We start from the raw sequence: 25865 nt of genomic DNA on the forward strand, positions 1-25865 counted from the left end.
CAGATAATGAAAGGCATGTAATTGCGCGGGTCATGCTATTTCTAAGAGTTTAATTCCAGGGCAGCCTAGCTTTTTAGGCCTCGGTCAGGCCATGCGGAGAATAAGTCTTAATCTCCGAGTTCTGTGTCAATTTTTGGGTTAGAAAATCTGGGTTTTCTTATTGGCCTTTCTTGGGCCGGGAGAATGAAGAGCGTGTCACTGAAAGGTTAGGTTGGGATTATGCAGGCAGTGGGCTAATTAGCCCCCTTGTGATTTTTGATCTCGCCACTTGAGATTCAGTTTCACGTGACCCTGCCACTTTGATCTGGCCCACGCTTTCATTAACCAGGTCCAACACTTGCCTTTGTTGAATCTTGTTCCCCTTGATATAGGATATCCAGTTTGTGGGGGTTTAGCAAGGTTGAATAGGGGTGTGTTTAGGGTTTGTGGGTCCAAAGCCAGGGTTAATCGGGGAGTGCCTAGGGTTTGTTGGGGTGTGTGTCCCTTTTGGACTTTAGGATTAGCTTAGTGTGCTGGGCTGGTGGAGGTATATATCGGGTATGTGGGGATTCCGCAGGGGTCAATCAGGGTGTGCTTAGGGTTTGTGGGGGTGTGTGCCCCTTTTGCACTTTAGGATTTGGTTTGAGTGTTGAGCTGGTGGATGTATATATGTGGCAGTCACAGCTAAGGCTGTCGAGTTTTGAGCAGTGATGTATGAACTGCTATGGCGGATAGGCTCACATGAGGGTAAGGGTTAGGATTTTGTTGCAAAACTGTCATACCGACAGGTCACCACCAGGTGGGATTTCTGTCTTCACCTAATCCTTCATTGTGACAGGACACCAGCAGGTGGGAGTGTTGTCTACGGACGAACTGTCATTGTGGCAGGACACCACCAGGTGGGAGTATTCTCCACATCTGATCTGTCATGGTTGCAGGACACCAGCAGGTGGGAGTGTTGTACACATCTGATCTGTCATTATGACAGGACACCACCAGGTGGGAGTATTGTCTACGGACGAACTGTCATTGTGGCAGGACACCACCAGGTGGGAGTATTCTCCACATCTGATCTGTCATGGTTGCAGGACACCAGCAGGTGGGAGTGTTGTACACATCTGATCTGTCGTTATGACAGGACACCACCAGGTGGGAGTATTGTCCACATCTGATCTGTCGTTATGACAGGACACCACCAGGTGGGAGTATTCTCCACATCTGATCTGTCATGGTTGCAGGACACCAGCAGGTGGGAGTATTCTCCACATCTGATCTGTCATGGTTGCAGGACACCAGCAGGTGGGAGTATTCTCCACATCTGATCTGTCATGGTTGCAGGACACCAGCAAGTGGGAGTGTTGTACACATCTGATCTGTCGTTATGACAGGACACCACCAGGTGGGAGTATTGTCTATGGACAAACTGTCATTGCGGCAGGACACCACAAGGTGGGAGTGTTGTCAACAAGGGATCAGTCCTTGCCGCAGGACATCTGCAGGTGGAAATGTTGTACACAGCCAAACTGTCATTGCGGAAGGCACCACAAGGTGAAAGTGTTTTCTGCAAAAGATCAGTTCCTCCGGCAGGACACCAGCAGGTGGGAGAGTTGTCCACACCAAAACACAGATCACGGAAGGACACTACCAGGTGGGATTGTCATACACAGCGAACATGTCATTGTGGCAGGACACCACCAGCTGGCAGTCCTGTCCCACAACTAACGTGTTGTTATGGCAGGACACCACCAGGTGAGAGTATTGTCCAGATCTGATCTATCTTTGCGGCAGAACACCACCAGGTGGTACTGTTATCCACAGAGGGCCTGCCATTCTGGGAGGACACCACCAGGTGGGACGATTATCAACAGCACAACCATCATTGTGACAGGACACCACCAGCTGGGAGTGTTCTCCACATCACATTACAATTAGGTTGAGCGTATGTGGGCAGTGGGCGAATCAGCCCTCTTGTGCTTTTTGATCTCGTCACTTGAGATTCAGTTTCACGTGACCCTGCCACTTTGATCTAGCCTAGGCCTTCATTAACCAGGTCCAACACTTGCCTTTGTTGAATCTTGCCCCTCTTGACATAGGAAATCCTGTTTGTGGGGATTTAACAAGGGTTAATCGGGGTGAGTTTAGGGTTTGTGGGGCTGAAGTCAGGGCTAATTGGGAAGTTGCCTAGGATTTGTGGGGGGGTGTGTCCCTTTTGGACTTTAGGATTAGGTTTGTGTGCTGGGCTGGTGGAGATATATATCGGGTATGTGGGGGTTTAGCAGGGGTCAATCGGGATATGCTTAGGGTTGGTGGGCTGAAGCCAGGGTTGATCGGGAAGTGCCTAGGGTTTGTGGGGGTGAGTGCCCCTTTTGGATCTTAGGGTTAGGTTTGAGTGTTGGGCTGGTGGATGTATATGTTTGGTCCGGTTTGTGGGAGTCTAGTAGGGGTTAATCGGGGTAGGCTTAGGTTTTTGTGGGGCTGTGTGCCCCCTTTGGACTTTACGGTTAGGTTTGTGTGTAGGGCTGGTGGATGTTTATGTTTGGTTGGGAGGGGTTAGGCTGCAGAGTTTGGAATATGAGCTGCTATTCTTAGGGTCCGTGGGGCTGAAGCCAGGGCAGCATTAGGGTTAGGGTTAGGGTTAGGTTGAGATTATGCGGGCAGTGGGCTAAAAAGCCCTCTTGTGATTTCTGATCTCCTCACTTGAGATTCTGTTTCACATCACCCTGCCACTTTGATCTGGCCCACGCCTTCATTAACCAGGTCCCACACTTGCCCTTGTTGAATCCTACCCCTCTCAGAATATCTAATTTATGGGGATTTAGCAAACGTTAATCGGGGAATGCCTAGGGTTTGTGGGGGTGTATGCCCCCCTTGGAAGTTGCCTAGGGTTTGTGGGGGTGACTACCCCTCTTGGAATTTGCCTATTTATGGGGGTGTATGCCCCTTTTGGACTTTAGGATTAGGTTAGGGTTAGGGTTAGGGTTAGGGTTAGGGTTAGGTTGAGATTATGCGGGCAGTGGGCTAAAAAGCCCTCTTGTGATTTCTGATCTCCTCACTTGAGATTCTGTTTCACATCACCCTGCCACTTTGATCTGGCCCACGCCTTCATTAACCAGGTCCCACACTTGCCCTTGTTGAATCCTACCCCTCTCAGAATATCTAATTTATGGGGATTTAGCAAAGGTTAATCGGGGAATGCCTAGGGTTTGTGGGGATGTATGCCCCCCTTGGAAGTTGCCTAGGGTTTGTGGGGGTGACTACCCCTCTTGGAATTTGCCTATTTATGGGGGTGTATGCCCCTTTTGGACTTTAGGATTAGGTTAGGGTTAGGGTTAGGGTTAGGGTTAGGGTTAGGGTTAGGTTGAGATTTTGCGGGCAGTGGGCTAAAAAGCCCTCTTGTGATTTTTGATCTCCTCACTTGAGATTCCGTTTCACATCACCCTGCCACTTTGATCTGGCCCACGCCTTCATTAACCAGGTCCCACACTTGCCCTTGTTGAATCTTACCCCTCTCGACATAGGATATCCGGTTTGTGGGGGTTTAGCAAGGGTTAATCGGGGAGTGCCTAGGGTTTGTGGGGGTGTGTGCCCCTTTTGAAAGTTGCCTAGGGTTTGTGGGGGTGTCCGCCCCTTTTGGAATTTGCCTAGGGTTTGTGGGGGTGTGTGCCCCTTTCGGACTTTAAGGTTAGGTTTGAGTGTAGGGCTGGTGGATGTATATGTTTGGCTGGCAAAGGTCAGCCTGCAGAATTTGAAGTATGAGATCGGGTAATGCCTAGGGTTTGTGGGGGTGTGTGCCCCTCTTGGAATTTGCCTAAGGTTTGTGGGGGTGTGTGCCCCTTTTGGACTTTAGGGTTAGGTTTGAGTGTAGGGCTGGTGGATCTATATGTTTAGCTGGCAGAGGTTAGTCTGCAGAGTTTAAAGTCTGAGCTGCTAAGCCAGCTAGGCTTGTATCGGGAAATCAGGTTAATCTGGTCAAAACCTTTATTATCATGTCCCAGGACACATCCTCAGTAATGCACTCTCGGATCGTCAGGTGTTTCGAGCCTTTACATTAGACACCCTACCCGGGACGGCTCCGCCAAGGCGATCAAGCTTGGCGTGTGTATTACCCCTGGACAGACAATGAAAGGCATGGAACTGTGCGGGTCATGCTACTTCTAAGGGTTTAATTCCAGGGCAGCCTAGTTCTTTAGGCCTCGTTCAGGCCGTGCGGAGAATAAGTGTGCAGTGTTTCAATCCATCTCCTCTCTGCTCTTTTTCTTTGGGCGTTTGTCCAGTTTATGTTAGTTTCCAGGCCTAATATTTTTAAGAAGTACCCCCCATGCTCCTGGAAGTGTCTGCTAACCGGTCTGCTTTGGATACCCCTTCTGATGTTACTGAGGTGTCCCGTGAGTCTGGTTCTCAGGCTGTTGCCCGTCTCCCCTACGTATATAATATGGCATAGTGTGCACTGGATTGCATAGACTACATTCTTTTGTTCGCAGGTTATCCTCTGCTCTATTTCGGCCCACTTTCCTGTGGCTCTGTTGTGTATGCTTTTTGAAATTCTCAGGTATATGCATGCCCTGCAATTTCCCACCTCACAGTTTGGCGCTGCTCGTACTTTGGTACTGACTAGTATGTCTTTCAGGTTCCTACCCCTCTTGTAGGCTGAGACAATGGTGTATTGTCCCAGTGTCCCCGCTTCCGCTTTCAGTTCCTCAAAGCGTGTTTTGACCGTCCTGTGAATATTCACTGCCATACCACTGTATCCCGTTATTAAGGGTAGCTTCCGTGTCGTGATGTTCTGCGGTCGGGGATTTGTGATACTTTTCAGAAAGTCAGATTTAATGTGCCTAAGTCTCCTTCTGCTGTAGCCCCTGTGTCTAAGTGCAGAGAAGAGGATGGTTGTGGCCTGCTGGAAGTCCCGCTCCCTCGTGCAAATGCGGTGAAACCGGGTCAGCTGTCCCTTGACAATGCCTCTGAAGGTGTGTTTAGGATGGTGGCTCCCTGTGTGTAGGAGGGTGTGTGTGTCTGTGGTTTTAAAGAATACCTTGGTAGCCAGTTTCTGATTGCCATTTTCCGGTGCTAATTTAAATACTGTAGTGTCCAGGAAGTCAATTCCCTCTCTATTGGTTGTGGCTTTAACCTTAATGGATGGATGGTGAGTGTTTAGGATTTGAATAAATTCCTCTAGCTCCCCCTCTGAGTGTGTCCACACTCCCCAGATGTCATCCAGGTATCGGTAGAGACACATGGGTTTTTTAGGACACTTTGGATAGACCGTTTCCTCCCACCCAGCCATGTATATATTGGCATAGGCTGGAGCAAACCTCTTTCCCATCGCTGTGCCCTTGACCTGTAGGTAGAATTTACCATCGAATTCAAAGTCATTTTTAGTCAGGCTGAGGTGGAGGAGTTCTAGCAAGGCCTCATCTGCTCTCCCTGGCTGGGGGTTCTTCCGTAGGACATCCCTCACTGCCTCCATGCCCCTGTCCGTTTCAATATTGGTGTACAGGCTTTCAACGTCCATGGTGAAGAGTATGGCCTCAGGGGGCACTGACATGGAATTGACTGTCTGGACAAAGTGATATGTGTCCTTGATGTAGCTGGGGTGTTTCTGCGAGAGTGGATTAAGGCTGGCATCAATAAACTCCGCTATCCTGTATGACTCACTGCTGCAGTCTGACACGATGGGTCTGCCGGGAGGGATTTCTCCCGGAACAGTCCATGAGTCTGGGTTCTTGTGTATTTTGGGAAGGATATAAAACTGTCTTGCTCGTGGCTGTGTCCCTGTCAGGTACTCCACTTGCTTCCCTTTGAGGTACCGAGCCCTTTTCAGTTCTCGCAAAATGTTACTAATTTCCGTGTGTGTTTCCCAGTATATGGGTTCCTTTAGTTTCGTGTAGTGCTCCGTGTTGTTTAATTGTCTGTGTGCCTCAAATAGGTATTGTTGTTTGTCCATGATCACTATGCTGCTCCCCTTATCCGCTGGTTTGATAACAATGTCCATGTTTTGCCTCAGTTCATTTAGGGCTTCTCTCTCCTTCCTGGTTAGATTGGGCTTATCCTGTACTTCCCTCTCCCTCTCTATAATCTCCCCCAGTGTGCTCTTAAATTCTAGAATAGCTTCCGACCTATACCTTCTCTTGGGCATCCACTCTGAGGGAGGGGTGAAAGGGGTCTTTGTACTTACTGAGTCACCGAAGTAGTCGGCGAGTACCAGTCCCCTATAGAACCTATTCATGTCCCTCTCAATCTGCTCCTTATGGAGTTTTGCAGTCGGTACAAAAGTCAGGCCCCTGTTCAGAACCTTTTGCTGGGTTTCTGTAGGGGTGAACGTGCGGGAGAGGTTCACGATGGTCTCTCCCAGTCGTGGACCCTGCCTCTCTTGGCTTTGCCCCCACCCTAGTTTAAAGACTGCATCCATCTCTTGACTATTGTCTGGGCTGTGCCCTCAGTCCAATGGATATGGTCTGTGTCTACCTTAAACTGCCTCGCCGGGATTGCAGGGATATGATTCTTAGTTCTAATAACCTCGTTCAGTTGGTCCAGGGTCGCCCGTTCTGCCTCTGTCAAATTGCAACTAAAGTTTAATTCGGGCACCCAGATACTGGCGTGGGGAAATTTAATGCTGGCCATTCTCAGTAGTTGTTGAAGCTGTTTAGTAGCTGTTGTTGGTTTGTGGGACCTATTGTTTATTCCAAAGGAAAGGATGACCTTCTTAGTCTCTGGCTGTGGCTCTAACTTTTCCAGGATAGCAGTGGCATGGACGAATTTGGCCCCCGGAAAGCTGTCTAATTGAATATCCTTGTTAGGGCATCTTTTAACCCTGGAAATGTTAGAGTCCCCTATGATTAGTATAGGTTTAAGGGACCTTAGTTCCCAAGTTACATTTTTCTGTTTAGAGTTAGGATGCCTCGTTATTTGACCCCCCTGGTTGTTGCAAATGGGGTGTACCTGTCCCCTGTCCTGCGACTCTCGGGCTGGGGTGGGAGACCTGCTCGGTCCTTGTGCCCTGGCTCCCCTCGTCCCCCTTGTCTCTCCTCCCCTTCGAACGGGTGTGGGATGGGGTGCCGATTCTCCGGAGTCCTGGGTCAGGGAAGTCGTGGGGGTGGCAGGTTGGGGCTCCTGCGTCCCCTCGGAGGGGCTCGTGGGTGGGGAAGGGTTAGGGTTAGGGTTAGGGTTAGGGTTAGGGTTAGGTTGAAATTATGCGGGCAGTGGGCTAAAAAGCCCTCTTGTGATTTCTGATCTCCTCACTTGAGATTCTGTTTCACATCACCCTGCCACTTTGATCTGGCCCACGCCTTCATTAACCAGGTCCCACACTTGCCCTTGTTGAATCCTACCCCTCTCAGAATATCAAAAGTTAATCGGGGAATGCCTAGGGTTTGTGGGGGTGTATGCCCCCCTTGGAAGTTGCCTAGGGTTTATGGGGGTGACTACCCCTCTTGGAATTTGCCTATTTATGGGGGTGTATGCCCCTTTTGGACTTTAGGATTAGGTTTAAGTGTAGGGCTGGTGGATCTATATGTTTAGCTGGCAAAGGTTAGTCTGCAGAATTTAAAGTCTGAGCTCCTAAGCCAGCTGCTTGTATAGGAAAATCGAAACCTCTCATTATCATGTGCCAGGACACATCATCAGTAATGCACTCTCGGATCGTCGGGTGTTTCGAGCCTTTACATTAGACACCCTCCCCGAGCCGGCTCCGTCAAGTTGATCAAGCTTGCCGTGTGTATTACCCCTGGACCAGACAATGAAAGGCGACACCTACCCTGAAATGGCTTAAACCAAGCCAATCACGCTTGGCGTATGTACTACCCCCTAGACCAGACAACGAAAGGCACAAAATTGTACAGGTCATACTACTTCTAAGGGTTTAATTCCAGGGCGGCCTAGCTCCTTGGGCCTCACTCAGGCCATGCGGAGAATCTGTAGGCCTACTTCTTAATTCCCTTAGGTAGTTGGGACTATTTTTCCAGAATTTTCACATAATGAAAGTTCTGGACTATTTTTAACCTGACCGTGGTTAAGAAGGAATCCCCAGGGACACTAACCAGAGTTACCCACTCGCCCACGTGGCAGGTATCGATCCACACAACCTCTCCTATCTTTGCCTTTCCACATCATTAAGACAATAATGTAAGTAAGACAATAAATAAAAGAATAATGTTCCTACTGCTTATCTTGCGTCTGCGATTTCGACTCCAACCAATTGCCTTCAAAAAAGCGTGATTCCCGACCGGAAGGTCCAACTCGACTCTCGTCCGTCACTCGGGTCTTCTGTGGAGTCTCTAAACCCAGACAGTACTGCTATCCAGTTAAAACGTCCCTCACCTTCTTCCCCCCCGCAGGGCCTCTTTTAACTAATGTGATACTAAAACCTAATTGTCCAACTGCTGCAAACCTGGCTGTTGCTAGGAGACCGGCTCACCTCAGCCCTTAAAGGTACATTAGCTGCTGATTGGTGAACCTCTCCATTCTTTTAACTATGAATTTTTGAACACCTAATAGGTGGAATAAAATATCTGGGTTTTCTTATTGGCCTTTCTGGGGCCGGGAGAATGAAGAGCGTGTCACTGATAGGTTAGGTTGAAATTATGCGGGCAGTGGGCTAAAAAGCCCTCTTGTGATTTCTGATCTCCTCACTTGAGATTCTGTTTCACATCACCCTGCCACTTTGATCTGGCCCACGCCTTCATTAACCAGGTCCCACACTTGCCCTTGTTGAATCCTACCCCTCTCAGAATATCAAAAGTTAATCGGGGAATGCCTAGGGTTTGTGGGGGTGTATGCCCCCCTTGGAAGTTACCTAGGGTTTATGGGGGTGACTACCCCTCTTGGAATTTGCCTATTTATGGGGGTGTATGCCCCTTTTGGACTTTAGGATTAGGTTTAAGTGTAGGGCTGGTGGATCTATATGTTTAGCTGGCAAAGGTTAGTCTGCAGAATTTAAAGTCTGAGCTCCTAAGCCAGCTGCTTGTATAGGAAAATCGAAACCTCTCATTATCATGTGCCAGGACACATCATCAGTAATGCACTCTCGGATCGTCGGGTGTTTCGAGCCTTTACATTAGACACCCTCCCCGAGCCGGCTCCGTCAAGTTGATCAAGCTTGCCGTGTGTATTACCCCTGGACCAGACAATGAAAGGCGACACCTCCCCTGAAATGGCTTAAACCAAGCCAATCACGCTTGGCGTATGTACTACCCCCTAGACCAGACAACGAAAGGCACAAAATTGTACAGGTCATACTACTTCTAAGGGTTTAATTCCAGGGCGGCCTAGCTCCTTGGGCCTCACTCAGGCCATGCGGAGAATCTGTAGGCCTACTTCTTAATTCCCTTAGGTAGTTGGGACTATTTTTCCAGAATTTTCACATAATGAAAGTTCTGGACTATTTTTAACCTGACCGTGGTTAAGAAGGAATCCCCAGGGACACTAACCAGAGTTACCCACTCGCCCACGTGGCAGGTATCGATCCACACAACCTCTCCTATCTTTGCCTTTCCACATCATTAAGACAATAATGTAAGTAAGACAATAAATAAAAGAATAATGTTCCTACTGCTTATCTTGCGTCTGCGATTTCGACTCCAACCAATTGCCTTCAAAAAAGCGTGATTCCCGACCGGAAGGTCCAACTCGACTCTCGTCCGTCACTCGGGTCTTCTGTGGAGTCTCTAAACCCAGACAGTACTGCTATCCAGTTAAAACGTCCCTCACCTTCTTCCCCCCGCAGGGCCTCTTTTAACTAATGTGATACTAAAACCTAATTGTCCACCTGCTGCAAACCTGGCTGTTGCTAGGAGACCGGCTCACCTCAGCCCTTAAAGGTACATTAGCTGCTGATTGGTGAACCTCTCCATTCTTTTAACTATGAATTTTTTAACACCTAATAGGTGAAATAAAATATCTGGGTTTTCTTATTGGCCTTTCTGGGGCCGGGAGAATGAAGAGCGTGTCACTGATAGGTTAGGTTGAAATTATACGGGCAGTGGGCTAAAAAGCCCTCTTGTGATTTCTGATCTCCTCACTTGAGATTCTGTTTCACATCACCCTGCCACTTTGATCTGGCCCACGCCTTCATTAACCAGGTCCCACACTTGCCCTTGTTGAATCCTACCCCTCTCAGAATATCAAAAGTTAATCGGGGAATGCCTAGGGTTTGTGGGGGTGTATGCCCCCCTTGGAAGTTGCCTAGGGTTTATGGGGGTGACTACCCCTCTTGGAATTTGCCTATTTATGGGGGTGTATGCCCCTTTTGGACTTTAGGATTAGGTTTAAGTGTAGGGCTGGTGGATCTATATGTTTAGCTGGCAAAGGTTAGTCTGCAGAATTTAAAGTCTGAGCTCCTAAGCCAGCTGCTTGTATAGGAAAATCGAAACCTCTCATTATCATGTGCCAGGACACATCATCAGTAATGCACTCTCGGATCGTCGGGTGTTTCGAGCCTTTACATTAGACACCCTCCCCGAGCCGGCTCCGTCAAGTTGATCAAGCTTGCCGTGTGTATTACCCCTGGAACAGACAATGAAAGGCGACACCTCCCCTGAAATGGCTTAAACCAAGCCAATCACGCTTGGCGTATGTACTACCCCCTAGACCAGACAACGAAAGGCACAAAATTGTACAGGTCATACTACTTCTAAGGGTTTAATTCCAGGGCGGCCTAGCTCCTTGGGCCTCACTCAGGCCATGCGGAGAATCTGTAGGCCTACTTCTTAATTCCCTTAGGTAGTTGGGACTATTTTTCCAGAATTTTCACATAATGAAAGTTCTGGACTATTTTTAACCTGACCGTGGTTAAGAAGGAATCCCCAGGGACACTAACCAGAGTTACCCACTCGCCCACGTGGCAGGTATCGATCCACACAACCTCTCCTATCTTTGCCTTTCCACATCATTAAGACAATAATGTAAGTAAGACAATAAATAAAAGAATAATGTTCCTACTGCTTATCTTGCGTCTGCGATTTCGACTCCAACCAATTGCCTTCAAAAAAGCGTGATTCCCGACCGGAAGGTCCAACTCGACTCTCGTCCGTCACTCGGGTCTTCTGTGGAGTCTCTAAACCCAGACAGTACTGCTATCCAGTTAAAACGTCCCTCACCTTCTTCCCCCCGCAGGGCCTCTTTTAACTAATGTGATACTAAAACCTAATTGTCCACCTGCTGCAAACCTGGCTGTTGCTAGGAGACCGGCTCACCTCAGCCCTTAAAGGTACATTAGCTGCTGATTGGTGAACCTCTCCATTCTTTTAACTATGAATTTTTTAACACCTAATAGGTGAAATAAAATATCTGGGTTTTCTTATTGGCCTTTCTGGGGCCGGGAGAATGAAGAGCGTGTCACTGATAGGTTAGGTTGAAATTATACGGGCAGTGGGCTAAAAAGCCCTCTTGTGATTTCTGATCTCCTCACTTGAGATTCTGTTTCACATCACCCTGCCACTTTGATCTGGCCCACGCCTTCATTAACCAGGTCCCACACTTGCCCTTGTTGAATCCTACCCCTCTCAGAATATCAAAAGTTAATCGGGGAATGCCTAGGGTTTGTGGGGGTGTATGCCCCCCTTGGAAGTTGCCTAGGGTTTATGGGGGTGTATGCCCCTTTTGGACTTTAGGATTAGGTTTAAGTGTAGGGCTGGTGGATCTATATGTTTAGCTGGCAAAGGTTAGTCTGCAGAATTTAAAGTCTGAGCTCCTAAGCCAGCTGCTTGTATAGGAAAATCGAAACCTCTCATTATCATGTGCCAGGACACATCATCAGTAATGCACTCTCGGATCGTCGGGTGTTTCGAGCCTTTACATTAGACACCCTCCCCGAGCCGGCTCCGTCAAGTTGATCAAGCTTGCCGTGTGTATTACCCCTGGACCAGACAATGAAAGGCGACACCTCCCCTGAAATGGCTTAAACCAAGCCAATCACGCTTGGCGTATGTACTACCCCCTAGACCAGACAACGAAAGGCACAAAATTGTACAGGTCATACTACTTCTAAGGGTTTAATTCCAGGGCGGCCTAGCTCCTTGGGCCTCACTCAGGCCATGCGGAGAATCTGTAGGCCTACTTCTTAATTCCCTTAGGTAGTTGGGACTATTTTTCCAGAATTTTCACATAATGAAAGTTCTGGACTATTTTTAACCTGACCGTGGTTAAGAAGGAATCCCCAGGGACACTAACCAGAGTTACCCACTCGCCCACGTGGCAGGTATCGATCCACACAACCTCTCCTATCTTTGCCTTTCCACATCATTAAGACAATAATGTAAGTAAGACAATAAATAAAAGAATAATGTTCCTACTGCTTATCTTGCGTCTGCGATTTCGACTCCAACCAATTGCCTTCAAAAAAGCGTGATTCCCGACCGGAAGGTCCAACTCGACTCTCGTCCGTCACTCGGGTCTTCTGTGGAGTCTCTAAACCCGGACAGTACTGCTATCCAGTTAAAACGTCCCTCACCTTCTTCCCCCCGCAGGGCCTCTTTTAACTAATGTGATACTAAAACCTAATTGTCCACCTGCTGCAAACCTGGCTGTTGCTAGGAGACCGGCTCACCTCAGCCCTTAAAGGTACATTAGCTGCTGATTGGTGAACCTCTCCATTCTTTTAACTATGAATTTTTTAACACCTAATAGGTGAAATAAAATATCTGGGTTTTCTTATTGGCCTTTCTGGGGCTGGGAGAATGAAGAGCGTGTCACTGATAGGTTAGGTTGAAATACGGGCAGTGGGCTAAAAAGCCCTCTTGTGATTTCTGATCTCCTCACTTGAGATTCTGTTTCACATCACCCTGCCACTTTGATCTGGCCCACGCCTTCATTAACCAGGTCCCACACTTGCCCTTGTTGAATCCTACCCCTCTCAGAATATCAAAAGTTAATCGGGGAATGCCTAGGGTTTGTGGGGGTGTATGCCCCCCTTGGAAGTTGCCTAGGGTTTATGGGGGTGACTACCCCTCTTGGAATTTGCCTATTTATGGGGGTGTATGCCCCTTTTGGACTTTAGGATTAGGTTTAAGTGTAGGGCTGGTGGATCTATATGTTTAGCTGGCAAAGGTTAGTCTGCAGAATTTAAAGTCTGAGCTCCTAAGCCAGCTGCTTGTATAGGAAAATCGAAACCTCTCATTATCATGTGCCAGGACACATCATCAGTAATGCACTCTCGGATCGTCGGGTGTTTCGAGCCTTTACATTAGACACCCTCCCCGAGCCGGCTCCGTCAAGTTGATCAAGCTTGCCGTGTGTATTACCCCTGGACCAGACAATGAAAGGCGACACCTCCCCTGAAATGGCTTAAACCAAGCCAATCACGCTTGGCGTATGTACTACCCCCTAGACCAGACAACGAAAGGCACAAAATTGTACAGGTCATACTACTTCTAAGGGTTTAATTCCAGGGCGGCCTAGCTCCTTGGGCCTCACTCAGGCCATGCGGAGAATCTGTAGGCCTACTTCTTAATTCCCTTAGGTAGTTGGGACTATTTTTCCAGAATTTTCACATAATGAAAGTTCTGGACTATTTTTAACCTGACCGTGGTTAAGAAGGAATCCCCAGGGACACTAACCAGAGTTACCCACTCGCCCACGTGGCAGGTATCGATCCACACAACCTCTCCTATCTTTGCCTTTCCACATCATTAAGACAATAATGTAAGTAAGACAATAAATAAAAGAATAATGTTCCTACTGCTTATCTTGCGTCTGCGATTTCGACTCCAACCAATTGCCTTCAAAAAAGCGTGATTCCCGACCGGAAGGTCCAACTCGACTCTCGTCCGTCACTCGGGTCTTCTGTGGAGTCTCTAAACCCAGACAGTACTGCTATCCAGTTAAAACGTCCCTCACCTTCTTCCCCCTGCAGGGCCTCTTTTAACTAATGTGATACTAAAACCTAATTGTCCACCTGCTGCAAACCTGGCTGTTGCTAGGAGACCGGCTCACCTCAGCCCTTAAAGGTACATTAGCTGCTGATTGGTGAACCTCTCCATTCTTTTAACTATGAATTTTTTAACACCTAATAGGTGAAATAAAATATCTGGGTTTTCTTATTGGCCTTTCTGGGGCCGGGAGAATGAAGAGCGTGTCACTGATAGGTTAGGTTGAAATTATGCGGGCAGTGGGCTAAAAAGCCCTCTTGTGATTTCTGATCTCCTCACTTGAGATTCTGTTTCACATCACCCTGCCACTTTGATCTGGCCCACGCCTTCATTAACCAGGTCCCACACTTGCCCTTGTTGAATCCTACCCCTCTCAGAATATCAAAAGTTAATCGGGGAATGCCTAGGGTTTGTGGGGGTGTATGCCCCCCTTGGAAGTTGCCTAGGGTTTATGGGGGTGACTACCCCTCTTGGAATTTGCCTATTTATGGGGGTGTATGCCCCTTTTGGACTTTAGGATTAGGTTTAAGTGTAGGGCTGGTGGATCTATATGTTTAGCTGGCAAAGGTTAGTCTGCAGAATTTAAAGTCTGAGCTCCTAAGCCAGCTGCTTGTATAGGAAAATCGAAACCTCTCATTATCATGTGCCAGGACACATCATCAGTAATGCACTCTCGGATCGTCGGGTGTTTCGAGCCTTTACATTAGACACCCTCCCCGAGCCGGCTCCGTCAAGTTGATCAAGCTTGCCGTGTGTATTACCCCTGGACCAGACAATGAAAGGCGACACCTACCCTGAAATGGCTTAAACCAAGCCAATCACGCTTGGCGTATGTACTACCCCCTAGACCAGACAACGAAAGGCACAAAATTGTACAGGTCATACTACTTCTAAGGGTTTAATTCCAGGGCGGCCTAGCTCCTTGGGCCTCACTCAGGCCATGCGGAGAATCTGTAGGCCTACTTCTTAATTCCCTTTAGTAGTTGGGACTATTTTTCCAGAATTTTCACATAATGAAAGTTCTGGACTATTTTTAACCTGACCGTGGTTAAGAAGGAATCCCCAGGGACACTAACCAGAGTTACCCACTCGCCCACGTGGCAGGTATCGATCCACACAACCTCTCCTATCTTTGCCTTTCCACATCATTAAGACAATAATGTAAGTAAGACAATAAATAAAAGAATAATGTTCCTACTGCTTATCTTGCGTCTGCGATTTCGACTCCAACCAATTGCCTTCAAAAAAGCGTGATTCCCGACCGGAAGGTCCAACTCGACTCTCGTCCGTCACTCGGGTCTTCTGTGGAGTCTCTAAACCCAGACAGTACTGCTATCCAGTTAAAACGTCCCTCACCTTCTTCCCCCCGCAGGGCCTCTTTTAACTAATGTGATACTAAAACCTAATTGTCCACCTGCTGCAAACCTGGCTGTTGCTAGGAGACCGGCTCACCTCAGCCCTTAAAGGTACATTAGCTGCTGATTGGTGAACCTCTCCATTCTTTTAACTATGAATTTTTTAACACCTAATAGGTGAAATAAAATATCTGGGTTTTCTTATTGGCCTTTCTGGGGCCGGGAGAATGAAGAGCGTGTCACTGATAGGTTAGGTTGAAATTATGCAGGCAGTGGGCTAAAAAGCCCTCTTGTGATTTCTGATCTCCTCACTTGAGATTCTGTTTCACATCACCCTGCCACTTTGATCTGGCCCACGCCTTCATTAACCAGGTCCCACACTTGCCCTTGTTGAATCCTACCCCTCTCAGAATATCAAAAGTTAATCGGGGAATGCCTAGGGTTTGTGGGGGTGTATGCCCCCCTTGGAAGTTGCCTAGGGTTTATGGGGGTGTATGCCCCTTTTGGACTTTAGGATTAGGTTTAAGTGTAGGGCTGGTGGATCTATATGTTTAGCTGGCAAAGGTTAGTCTGCAGAATTTAAAGTCTGAGCTCCTAAGCCAGCTGCTTGTATAGGAAAATCGAAACCTCTCATTATCATGTGCCAGGACACATCATCAGTAATGCACTCTCGGATCGTCGGGTGTTTCGAGCCTTTACATTAGACACCCTCCCCGAGCCGGCTCCGTCAAGTTGATCAAGCTTGCCGTGTGTATTACCCCTGGACCAGACAATGAAAGGCGACACCTCCCCTGAAATGGCTTAAACCAAGCCAATCACGCTTGGCGTATGTACTACCCCCTAGACCAGACAACGAAAGGCACAAAATTGTACAGGTCATACTACTTCTAAGGGTTTAATTCCAGGGCGGCCTAGCTCCTTGGGCCTCACTCAGGCCATGCGGAGAATCTGTAGGCCTACTTCTTAATTCCCTTAGGTAGTTGGGACTATTTTTCCAGAATTTTCACATAATGAAAGTTCTGGACTATTTTTAACCTGACCGTGGTTAAGAAGGAATCCCCAGGGACACTAACCAGAGTTACCCACTCGCCCACGTGGCAGGTATCGATCCACACAACCTCTCCTATCTTTGCCTTTCCACATCATTAAGACAATAATGTAAGTAAGACAATAAATAAAAGAATAATGTTCCTACTGCTTATCTTGCGTCTGCGATTTCGACTCCAACCAATTGCCTTCAAAAAAGCGTGATTCCCGACCGGAAGGTCCAACTCGACTCTCGTCCGTCACTCGGGTCTTCTGTGGAGTCTCTAAACCCAGACAGTACTGCTATCCAGTTAAAACGTCCCTCACCTTCTTCCCCCCGCAGGGCCTCTTTTAACTAATGTGATACTAAAACCTAATTGTCCACCTGCTGCAAACCTGGCTGTTGCTAGGAGACCGGCTCACCTCAGCCCTTAAAGGTACATTAGCTGCTGATTGGTGAACCTCTCCATTCTTTTAACTATGAATTTTTTAACACCTAATAGGTGAAATAAAATATCTGGGTTTTCTTATTGGCCTTTCTGGGGCCGGGAGAATGAAGAGCGTGTCACTGATAGGTTAGGTTGAAATTATACGGGCAGTGGGCTAAAAAGCCCTCTTGTGATTTCTGATCTCCTCACTTGAGATTCTGTTTCACATCACCCTGCCACTTTGATCTGGCCCACGCCTTCATTAACCAGGTCCCACACTTGCCCTTGTTGAATCCTACCCCTCTCAGAATATCAAAAGTTAATCGGGGAATGCCTAGGGTTTGTGGGGGTGTATGCCCCCCTTGGAAGTTGCCTAGGGTTTATGGGGGTGACTACCCCTCTTGGAATTTGCCTATTTATGGGGGTGTATGCCCCTTTTGGACTTTAGGATTAGGTTTAAGTGTAGGGCTGGTGGATCTATATGTTTAGCTGGCAAAGGTTAGTCTGCAGAATTTAAAGTCTGAGCTCCTAAGCCAGCTGCTTGTATAGGAAAATCGAAACCTCTCATTATCATGTGCCAGGACACATCATCAGTAATGCACTCTCGGATCGTCGGGTGTTTCGAGCCTTTACATTAGACACCCTCCCCGAGCCGGCTCCGTCAAGTTGATCAAGCTTGCCGTGTGTATTACCCCTGGAACAGACAATGAAAGGCGACACCTCCCCTGAAATGGCTTAAACCAAGCCAATCACGCTTGGCGTATGTACTACCCCCTAGACCAGACAACGAAAGGCACAAAATTGTACAGGTCATACTACTTCTAAGGGTTTAATTCCAGGGCGGCCTAGCTCCTTGGGCCTCACTCAGGCCATGCGGAGAATCTGTAGGCCTACTTCTTAATTCCCTTAGGTAGTTGGGACTATTTTTCCAGAATTTTCACATAATGAAAGTTCTGGACTATTTTTAACCTGACCGTGGTTAAGAAGGAATCCCCAGGGACACTAACCAGAGTTACCCACTCGCCCACGTGGCAGGTATCGATCCACACAACCTCTCCTATCTTTGCCTTTCCACATCATTAAGACAATAATGTAAGTAAGACAATAAATAAAAGAATAATGTTCCTACTGCTTATCTTGCGTCTGCGATTTCGACTCCAACCAATTGCCTTCAAAAAAGCGTGATTCCCGACCGGAAGGTCCAACTCGACTCTCGTCCGTCACTCGGGTCTTCTGTGGAGTCTCTAAACCCAGACAGTACTGCTATCCAGTTAAAACGTCCCTCACCTTCTTCCCCCCGCAGGGCCTCTTTTAACTAATGTGATACTAAAACCTAATTGTCCACCTGCTGCAAACCTGGCTGTTGCTAGGAGACCGGCTCACCTCAGCCCTTAAAGGTACATTAGCTGCTGATTGGTGAACCTCTCCATTCTTTTAACTATGAATTTTTTAACACCTAATAGGTGAAATAAAATATCTGGGTTTTCTTATTGGCCTTTCTGGGGCCGGGAGAATGAAGAGCGTGTCACTGATAGGTTAGGTTGAAATTATACGGGCAGTGGGCTAAAAAGCCCTCTTGTGATTTCTGATCTCCTCACTTGAGATTCTGTTTCACATCACCCTGCCACTTTGATCTGGCCCACGCCTTCATTAACCAGGTCCCACACTTGCCCTTGTTGAATCCTACCCCTCTCAGAATATCAAAAGTTAATCGGGGAATGCCTAGGGTTTGTGGGGGTGTATGCCCCCCTTGGAAGTTGCCTAGGGTTTATGGGGGTGTATGCCCCTTTTGGACTTTAGGATTAGGTTTAAGTGTAGGGCTGGTGGATCTATATGTTTAGCTGGCAAAGGTTAGTCTGCAGAATTTAAAGTCTGAGCTCCTAAGCCAGCTGCTTGTATAGGAAAATCGAAACCTCTCATTATCATGTGCCAGGACACATCATCAGTAATGCACTCTCGGATCGTCGGGTGTTTCGAGCCTTTACATTAGACACCCTCCCCGAGCCGGCTCCGTCAAGTTGATCAAGCTTGCCGTGTGTATTACCCCTGGACCAGACAATGAAAGGCGACACCTCCCCTGAAATGGCTTAAACCAAGCCAATCACGCTTGGCGTATGTACTACCCCCTAGACCAGACAACGAAAGGCACAAAATTGTACAGGTCATACTACTTCTAAGGGTTTAATTCCAGGGCGGCCTAGCTCCTTGGGCCTCACTCAGGCCATGCGGAGAATCTGTAGGCCTACTTCTTAATTCCCTTAGGTAGTTGGGACTATTTTTCCAGAATTTTCACATAATGAAAGTTCTGGACTATTTTTAACCTGACCGTGGTTAAGAAGGAATCCCCAGGGACACTAACCAGAGTTACCCACTCGCCCACGTGGCAGGTATCGATCCACACAACCTCTCCTATCTTTGCCTTTCCACATCATTAAGACAATAATGTAAGTAAGACAATAAATAAAAGAATAATGTTCCTACTGCTTATCTTGCGTCTGCGATTTCGACTCCAACCAATTGCCTTCAAAAAAGCGTGATTCCCGACCGGAAGGTCCAACTCGACTCTCGTCCGTCACTCGGGTCTTCTGTGGAGTCTCTAAACCCAGACAGTACTGCTATCCAGTTAAAACGTCCCTCACCTTCTTCCCCCCGCAGGGCCTCTTTTAACTAATGTGATACTAAAACCTAATTGTCCACCTGCTGCAAACCTGGCTGTTGCTAGGAGACCGGCTCACCTCAGCCCTTAAAGGTACATTAGCTGCTGATTGGTGAACCTCTCCATTCTTTTAACTATGAATTTTTTAACACCTAATAGGTGAAATAAAATATCTGGGTTTTCTTATTGGCCTTTCTGGGGCTGGGAGAATGAAGAGCGTGTCACTGATAGGTTAGGTTGAAATACGGGCAGTGGGCTAAAAAGCCCTCTTGTGATTTCTGATCTCCTCACTTGAGATTCTGTTTCACATCACCCTGCCACTTTGATCTGGCCCACGCCTTCATTAACCAGGTCCCACACTTGCCCTTGTTGAATCCTACCCCTCTCAGAATATCAAAAGTTAATCGGGGAATGCCTAGGGTTTGTGGGGGTGTATGCCCCCCTTGGAAGTTGCCTAGGGTTTATGGGGGTGACTACCCCTCTTGGAATTTGCCTATTTATGGGGGTGTATGCCCCTTTTGGACTTTAGGATTAGGTTTAAGTGTAGGGCTGGTGGATCTATATGTTTAGCTGGCAAAGGTTAGTCTGCAGAATTTAAAGTCTGAGCTCCTAAGCCAGCTGCTTGTATAGGAAAATCGAAACCTCTCATTATCATGTGCCAGGACACATCATCAGTAATGCACTCTCGGATCGTCGGGTGTTTCGAGCCTTTACATTAGACACCCTCCCCGAGCCGGCTCCGTCAAGTTGATCAAGCTTGCCGTGTGTATTACCCCTGGACCAGACAATGAAAGGCGACACCTACCCTGAAATGGCTTAAACCAAGCCAATCACGCTTGGCGTATGTACTACCCCCTAGACCAGACAACGAAAGGCACAAAATTGTACAGGTCATACTACTTCTAAGGGTTTAATTCCAGGGCGGCCTAGCTCCTTGGGCCTCACTCAGGCCATGCGGAGAATCTGTAGGCCTACTTCTTAATTCCCTTAGGTAGTTGGGACTATTTTTCCAGAATTTTCACATAATGAAAGTTCTGGACTATTTTTAACCTGACCGTGGTTAAGAAGGAATCCCCAGGGACACTAACCAGAGTTACCCACTCGCCCACGTGGCAGGTATCGATCCACACAACCTCTCCTATCTTTGCCTTTCCACATCATTAAGACAATAATGTAAGTAAGACAATAAATAAAAGAATAATGTTCCTACTGCTTATCTTGCGTCTGCGATTTCGACTCCAACCAATTGCCTTCAAAAAAGCGTGATTCCCGACCGGAAGGTCCAACTCGACTCTCGTCCGTCACTCGGGTCTTCTGTGGAGTCTCTAAACCCAGACAGTACTGCTATCCAGTTAAAACGTCCCTCACCTTCTTCCCCCCGCAGGGCCTCTTTTAACTAATGTGATACTAAAACCTAATTGTCCACCTGCTGCAAACCTGGCTGTTGCTAGGAGACCGGCTCACCTCAGCCCTTAAAGGTACATTAGCTGCTGATTGGTGAACCTCTCCATTCTTTTAACTATGAATTTTTTAACACCTAATAGGTGAAATAAAATATCTGGGTTTTCTTATTGGCCTTTCTGGGGCCGGGAGAATGAAGAGCGTGTCACTGATAGGTTAGGTTGAAATTATGCGGGCAGTGGGCTAAAAAGCCCTCTTGTGATTTCTGATCTCCTCACTTGAGATTCTGTTTCACATCACCCTGCCACTTTGATCTGGCCCACGCCTTCATTAACCAGGTCCCACACTTGCCCTTGTTGAATCCTACCCCTCTCAGAATATCAAAAGTTAATCGGGGAATGCCTAGGGTTTGTGGGGGTGTATGCCCCCCTTGGAAGTTGCCTAGGGTTTATGGGGGTGACTACCCCTCTTGGAATTTGCCTATTTATGGGGGTGTATGCCCCTTTTGGACTTTAGGATTAGGTTTAAGTGTAGGGCTGGTGGATCTATATGTTTAGCTGGCAAAGGTTAGTCTGCAGAATTTAAAGTCTGAGCTCCTAAGCCAGCTGCTTGTATAGGAAAATCGAAACCTCTCATTATCATGTGCCAGGACACATCATCAGTAATGCACTCTCGGATCGTCGGGTGTTTCGAGCCTTTACATTAGACACCCTCCCCGAGCCGGCTCCGTCAAGTTGATCAAGCTTGCCGTGTGTATTACCCCTGGACCAGACAATGAAAGGCGACACCTCCCCTGAAATGGCTTAAACCAAGCCAATCACGCTTGGCGTATGTACTACCCCCTAGACCAGACAACGAAAGGCACAAAATTGTACAGGTCATACTACTTCTAAGGGTTTAATTCCAGGGCGGCCTAGCTCCTTGGGCCTCACTCAGGCCATGCGGAGAATCTGTAGGCCTACTTCTTAATTCCCTTAGGTAGTTGGGACTATTTTTCCAGAATTTTCACATAATGAAAGTTCTGGACTATTTTTAACCTGACCGTGGTTAAGAAGGAATCCCCAGGGACACTAACCAGAGATACCCACTCGCCCACGTGGCAGGTATCGATCCACACAACCTCTCCTATCTTTGCCTTTCCACATCATTAAGACAATAATGTAAGTAAGACAATAAATAAAAGAATAATGTTCCTACTGCTTATCTTGCGTCTGCGATTTCGACTCCAACCAATTGCCTTCAAAAAAGCGTGATTCCCGACCGGAAGGTCCAACTCGACTCTCGTCCGTCACTCGGGTCTTCTGTGGAGTCTCTAAACCCAGACAGTACTGCTATCCAGTTAAAACATCCCTCACCTTCTTCCCCCCGCAGGGCCTCTTTTAACTAATGTGATACTAAAACCTAATTGTCCACCTGCTGCAAACCTGGCTGTTGCTAGGAGACCGGCTCACCTCAGCCCTTAAAGGTACATTAGCTGCTGATTGGTGAACCTCTCCATTCTTTTAACTATGAATTTTTTAACACCTAATAGGTGAAATAAAATATCTGGGTTTTCTTATTGGCCTTTCTGGGGCCGGGAGAATGAAGAGCGTGTCACTGATAGGTTAGGTTGAAATTATACGGGCAGTGGGCTAAAAAGCCCTCTTGTGATTTCTGATCTCCTCACTTGAGATTCTGTTTCACATCACCCTGCCACTTTGATCTGGCCCACGCCTTCATTAACCAGGTCCCACACTTGCCCTTGTTGAATCCTACCCTTCTCAGAATATCAAAAGTTAATCGGGGAATGCCTAGGGTTTGTGGGGGGTGTGTCCCTTTTGGACTTTAGGATTAGGTTTGTGTGCTGGGCTGGTGGAGATATATATCGGGTATGTGGGGGTTTAGCAGGGGTCAATCGGGATGTGCTTAGGGTTTGTGGGCTGAAGCCAGGGTTGATCGGGAAGTGCCTAGGGTTTGTGGGGGTGAGTGCCCCTTTTGGATCTTAGGGTTAGGTTTGAGTGTTGGGCTGGTGGATGTATATGTTTGGTCCGGTTTGTGGGAGTCTAGTAGGGGTTAATCGGGGTAGGCTTAGGTTTTTGTGGGGCTGTGTGCCCCCTTTGGACTTTAGGGTTAGGTTTGTGTGTAGGGCTGGTGGATGTTTATGTTTGGCTGGGAGGGGTTAGGCTGCAGAGTTTGGAATATGAGCTGCTATTCTTAGGGTCCGTGGGGCTGAAGCCAGGGCCGCATTAGGGTTAGGGTTAGGGTTAGGTTGAGATTATGCGGGCAGTGGGCTAAAAAGCCCTCTTGTGATTTCTGATCTCCTCACTTGAGATTCTGTTTCACATCACCCTGCCACTTTGATCTGGCCCACGCCTTCATTAACCAGGTCCCACACTTGCCCTTGTTGAATCCTACCCCTCTCGACATAGAATATCCGATTTATGGGGATTTAGCAAGGGTTAATCGGGGAGTGCCTAGGGTTTGTGGGGGTGTGTGCCCCCCTTGGAAGTTGCCTAGGGTTTGTGGGGGTGTCTACCCCTCTTGGAATTTGCCTAAGGTTTGTGGGGGTGTGTGCCCCTTTTGGACTTTAGGATTAGGTTTAAGTGTAGGGCTGGTGGATCTATATGTTTAGCTGGCAGAGGTTAGTCTGCAGAATTTGAAGTCTGAGCTGCTAAGCCAGCTAGGCTTGTATGGGAAAATCGAAACCTTTCATTATCATGTCCCAGGACACATCATCAGTAATGCACTCTCGGATCGTCAGGTGTTTCGAGCTTTTACATCACACACCCTCCCCGAGACGGCTCCGCCAAGGCGATCAAGCTTGGCGTGTGTATTACCCCTGGACCAGACAATGAAAGGCGACACCCTCCCTGAGATGGCTCAGACAAGGCGATCAAGCTTGGCGTATGTATTACCCCTAGACCAGACAACGAAAGGCATAAAATTGTGCAGGTCATACTACTTCTAAGGGTTTAACTCCAGGGCGGCCTAGCTCCTTGGGCCTCATTCAGGCCATGCGGAGAATCTGTGGGCCTGCTTCATAATTCCCTTTGGTAGTTGGGACTATTTTTCCAGAATTTTCACATAATGAAGGTTCTGGACTATTTTATAAATTAACCTGACCGTGGTTAAGAAGGAATCCCCAGGGGCACTGGGGTCCCGGTAGTAACCGGAGTTATCCACTCGCCCACCTGGCAGGTATCGATCCACACAACCTCTCCTATCTTTGCCTTTCCACATCATTAAGACAATAATGTAAGTAAGACAATAAATAAAAGAATAATGTTCCTACTGCTTGTCTTGCGTCTGCGATTTCGACTCCAACGGATTGCCTTCAAAAAAGCGTGATTCCCGACCGGGAGGTCCAACTCGACTCTCGTCCGTCACTCGGGTCTTCTGTGGAGTCTCTAAACCCAGACAGTACTGCTGTCCAGTTAAAACGTCCCTCACCTTCCTCCCCCCCGCAGGGCCTCTTTTAACTAATGTTATACTAAAACCTAATTGTCCACCTGCTGCAAACCTGGCTGTTGCTAAGAAACCGGTCCACCTTGTTTGCTCAGCCCTTAAAGGTACATTAGCTGCTAATTGTCCCTCAGGGTTGGTGGACCCCTCCATTCTTTTAACTATGAATTTTTCATTTCTAATTTCATAACCCCTAGTAGGTGAGATCACAAATTATTCCTCTGTTTAAATTATATTGGTTTATTATGACTGTAGGGTTCAACCCATTACTTCATTGTTCTATGGGCATGATGGGGTTATATAACCTAGATAAATTCGTCACCTCTGCTGGTGATTTATCAATTACTTAATTAATTATGTCAGGGGTTGGTCTTAATCTCCAACTTCTATGTCAATTTTTAAGATAAAATATCTGGGTTTTCTTATTGGCCTTTCTTGGGCCGGGAGAATGAAGAGCGTGTCACTGATAGGTTAGGTTGAGATTATGCGGGCAGTGGGCGAATCAGCCCTCTCGTGCTTTTTGATCTCATCACTTGAGATTCAGTTCAATGCGACCCTGCCACTTTGATCTGGCCCACGCCTTCATTAACCAGGTCCCACACTTCCCTTTGTTCAATCTTGCCCCTCTTGGCATAAGAGATCGGATTTGTGGGGGTCTAGCAAAAGTTAATCAGGGTGTGCTTAGGGTTTCTGCGGCTGAAGCCAGTTTTAGTCGGGAAGTGCCAAGGGCTTGTGGGGGTGTGTGCCCCTTTTGCACTTTAGGATTTGGTTTGAGTGTTGAGCTGGTGGATGTATATATGTGGCAGTCACAGCTAAGGCTGTCGAGTTTTGAGCAGTGATGTATGAACTGCTATGGCGGATAGGCTCACATGAGGGTAAGGGTTAGGATTTTGTTGCAAAACTGTCATACCGACAGGTCACCACCAGGTGGGATTTCTGTCTTCACCTAATCCTTCATTGTGACAGGACACCAGCAGGTGGGAGTGTTGTCTACGGACGAACTGTCATTGTGGCAGGACACCACCAGGTGGGAGTATTCTCCACATCTGATCTGTCATGGTTGCAGGACACCAGCAGGTGGGAGTGTTGTACACATCTGATCTGTCATTATGACAGGACACCACCAGGTGGGAGTATTGTCTACGGACGAACTGTCATTGTGGCAGGACACCACCAGGTGGGAGTATTCTCCACATCTGATCTGTAATGGTTGCAGGACACCAGCAGGTGGGAGTGTTGTACACATCTGATCTGTCGTTATGACAGGACACCACCAGGTGGGAGTATTGTCCACATCTGATCTGTCGTTATGACAGGACACCACCAGGTGGGAGTATTCTCCACATCTGATCTGTCATGGTTGCAGGACACCAGCAGGTGGGAGTATTCTCCACATCTGATCTGTCATGGTTGCAGGACACCAGCAGGTGGGAGTATTCTCCACATCTGATCTGTCATGGTTGCAGGACACCAGCAAGTGGGAGTGTTGTACACATCTGATCTGTCGTTATGACAGGACACCACCAGGTGGGAGTATTGTCTATGGACAAACTGTCATTGCGGCAGGACACCACAAGGTGGGAGTGTTGTCAACAAGGGATCAGTCCTTGCCGCAGGACATCTGCAGGTGGAAATGTTGTACACAGCCAAACTGTCATTGCGGAAGGCACCACAAGGTGAAAGTGTTTTCTGCAAAAGATCAGTTCCTCCGGCAGGACAC

At 47.7% G+C, this 25865-nt stretch overlaps 1 protein-coding gene across 2 annotated transcripts in view; it reads right to left on the reverse strand.

The window, feature by feature from the left end:
* The window catches only part of LOC132396204 (uncharacterized), a 64224-nt gene extending 39898 nt beyond the window's left edge, over positions 1-24326 (reverse strand). For both annotated transcript variants that reach the window (XM_059973786.1, XM_059973787.1), the window contains exon 1: positions 23976-24326. In XM_059973786.1, the coding sequence (XP_059829769.1) occupies positions 23976-24298 (323 nt within the window). In that variant the 5' untranslated portion in view covers positions 24299-24326. The remainder of the gene's footprint in view (positions 1-23975) is intronic.
* Between the last annotated feature and the right edge of the window lie 1539 nt (positions 24327-25865).

This window comes from Hypanus sabinus, chromosome 6 (genome assembly GCF_030144855.1).
Source record: "Hypanus sabinus isolate sHypSab1 chromosome 6, sHypSab1.hap1, whole genome shotgun sequence".
NCBI classification, from domain to species: Eukaryota; Metazoa; Chordata; class Chondrichthyes; order Myliobatiformes; family Dasyatidae; genus Hypanus; species Hypanus sabinus.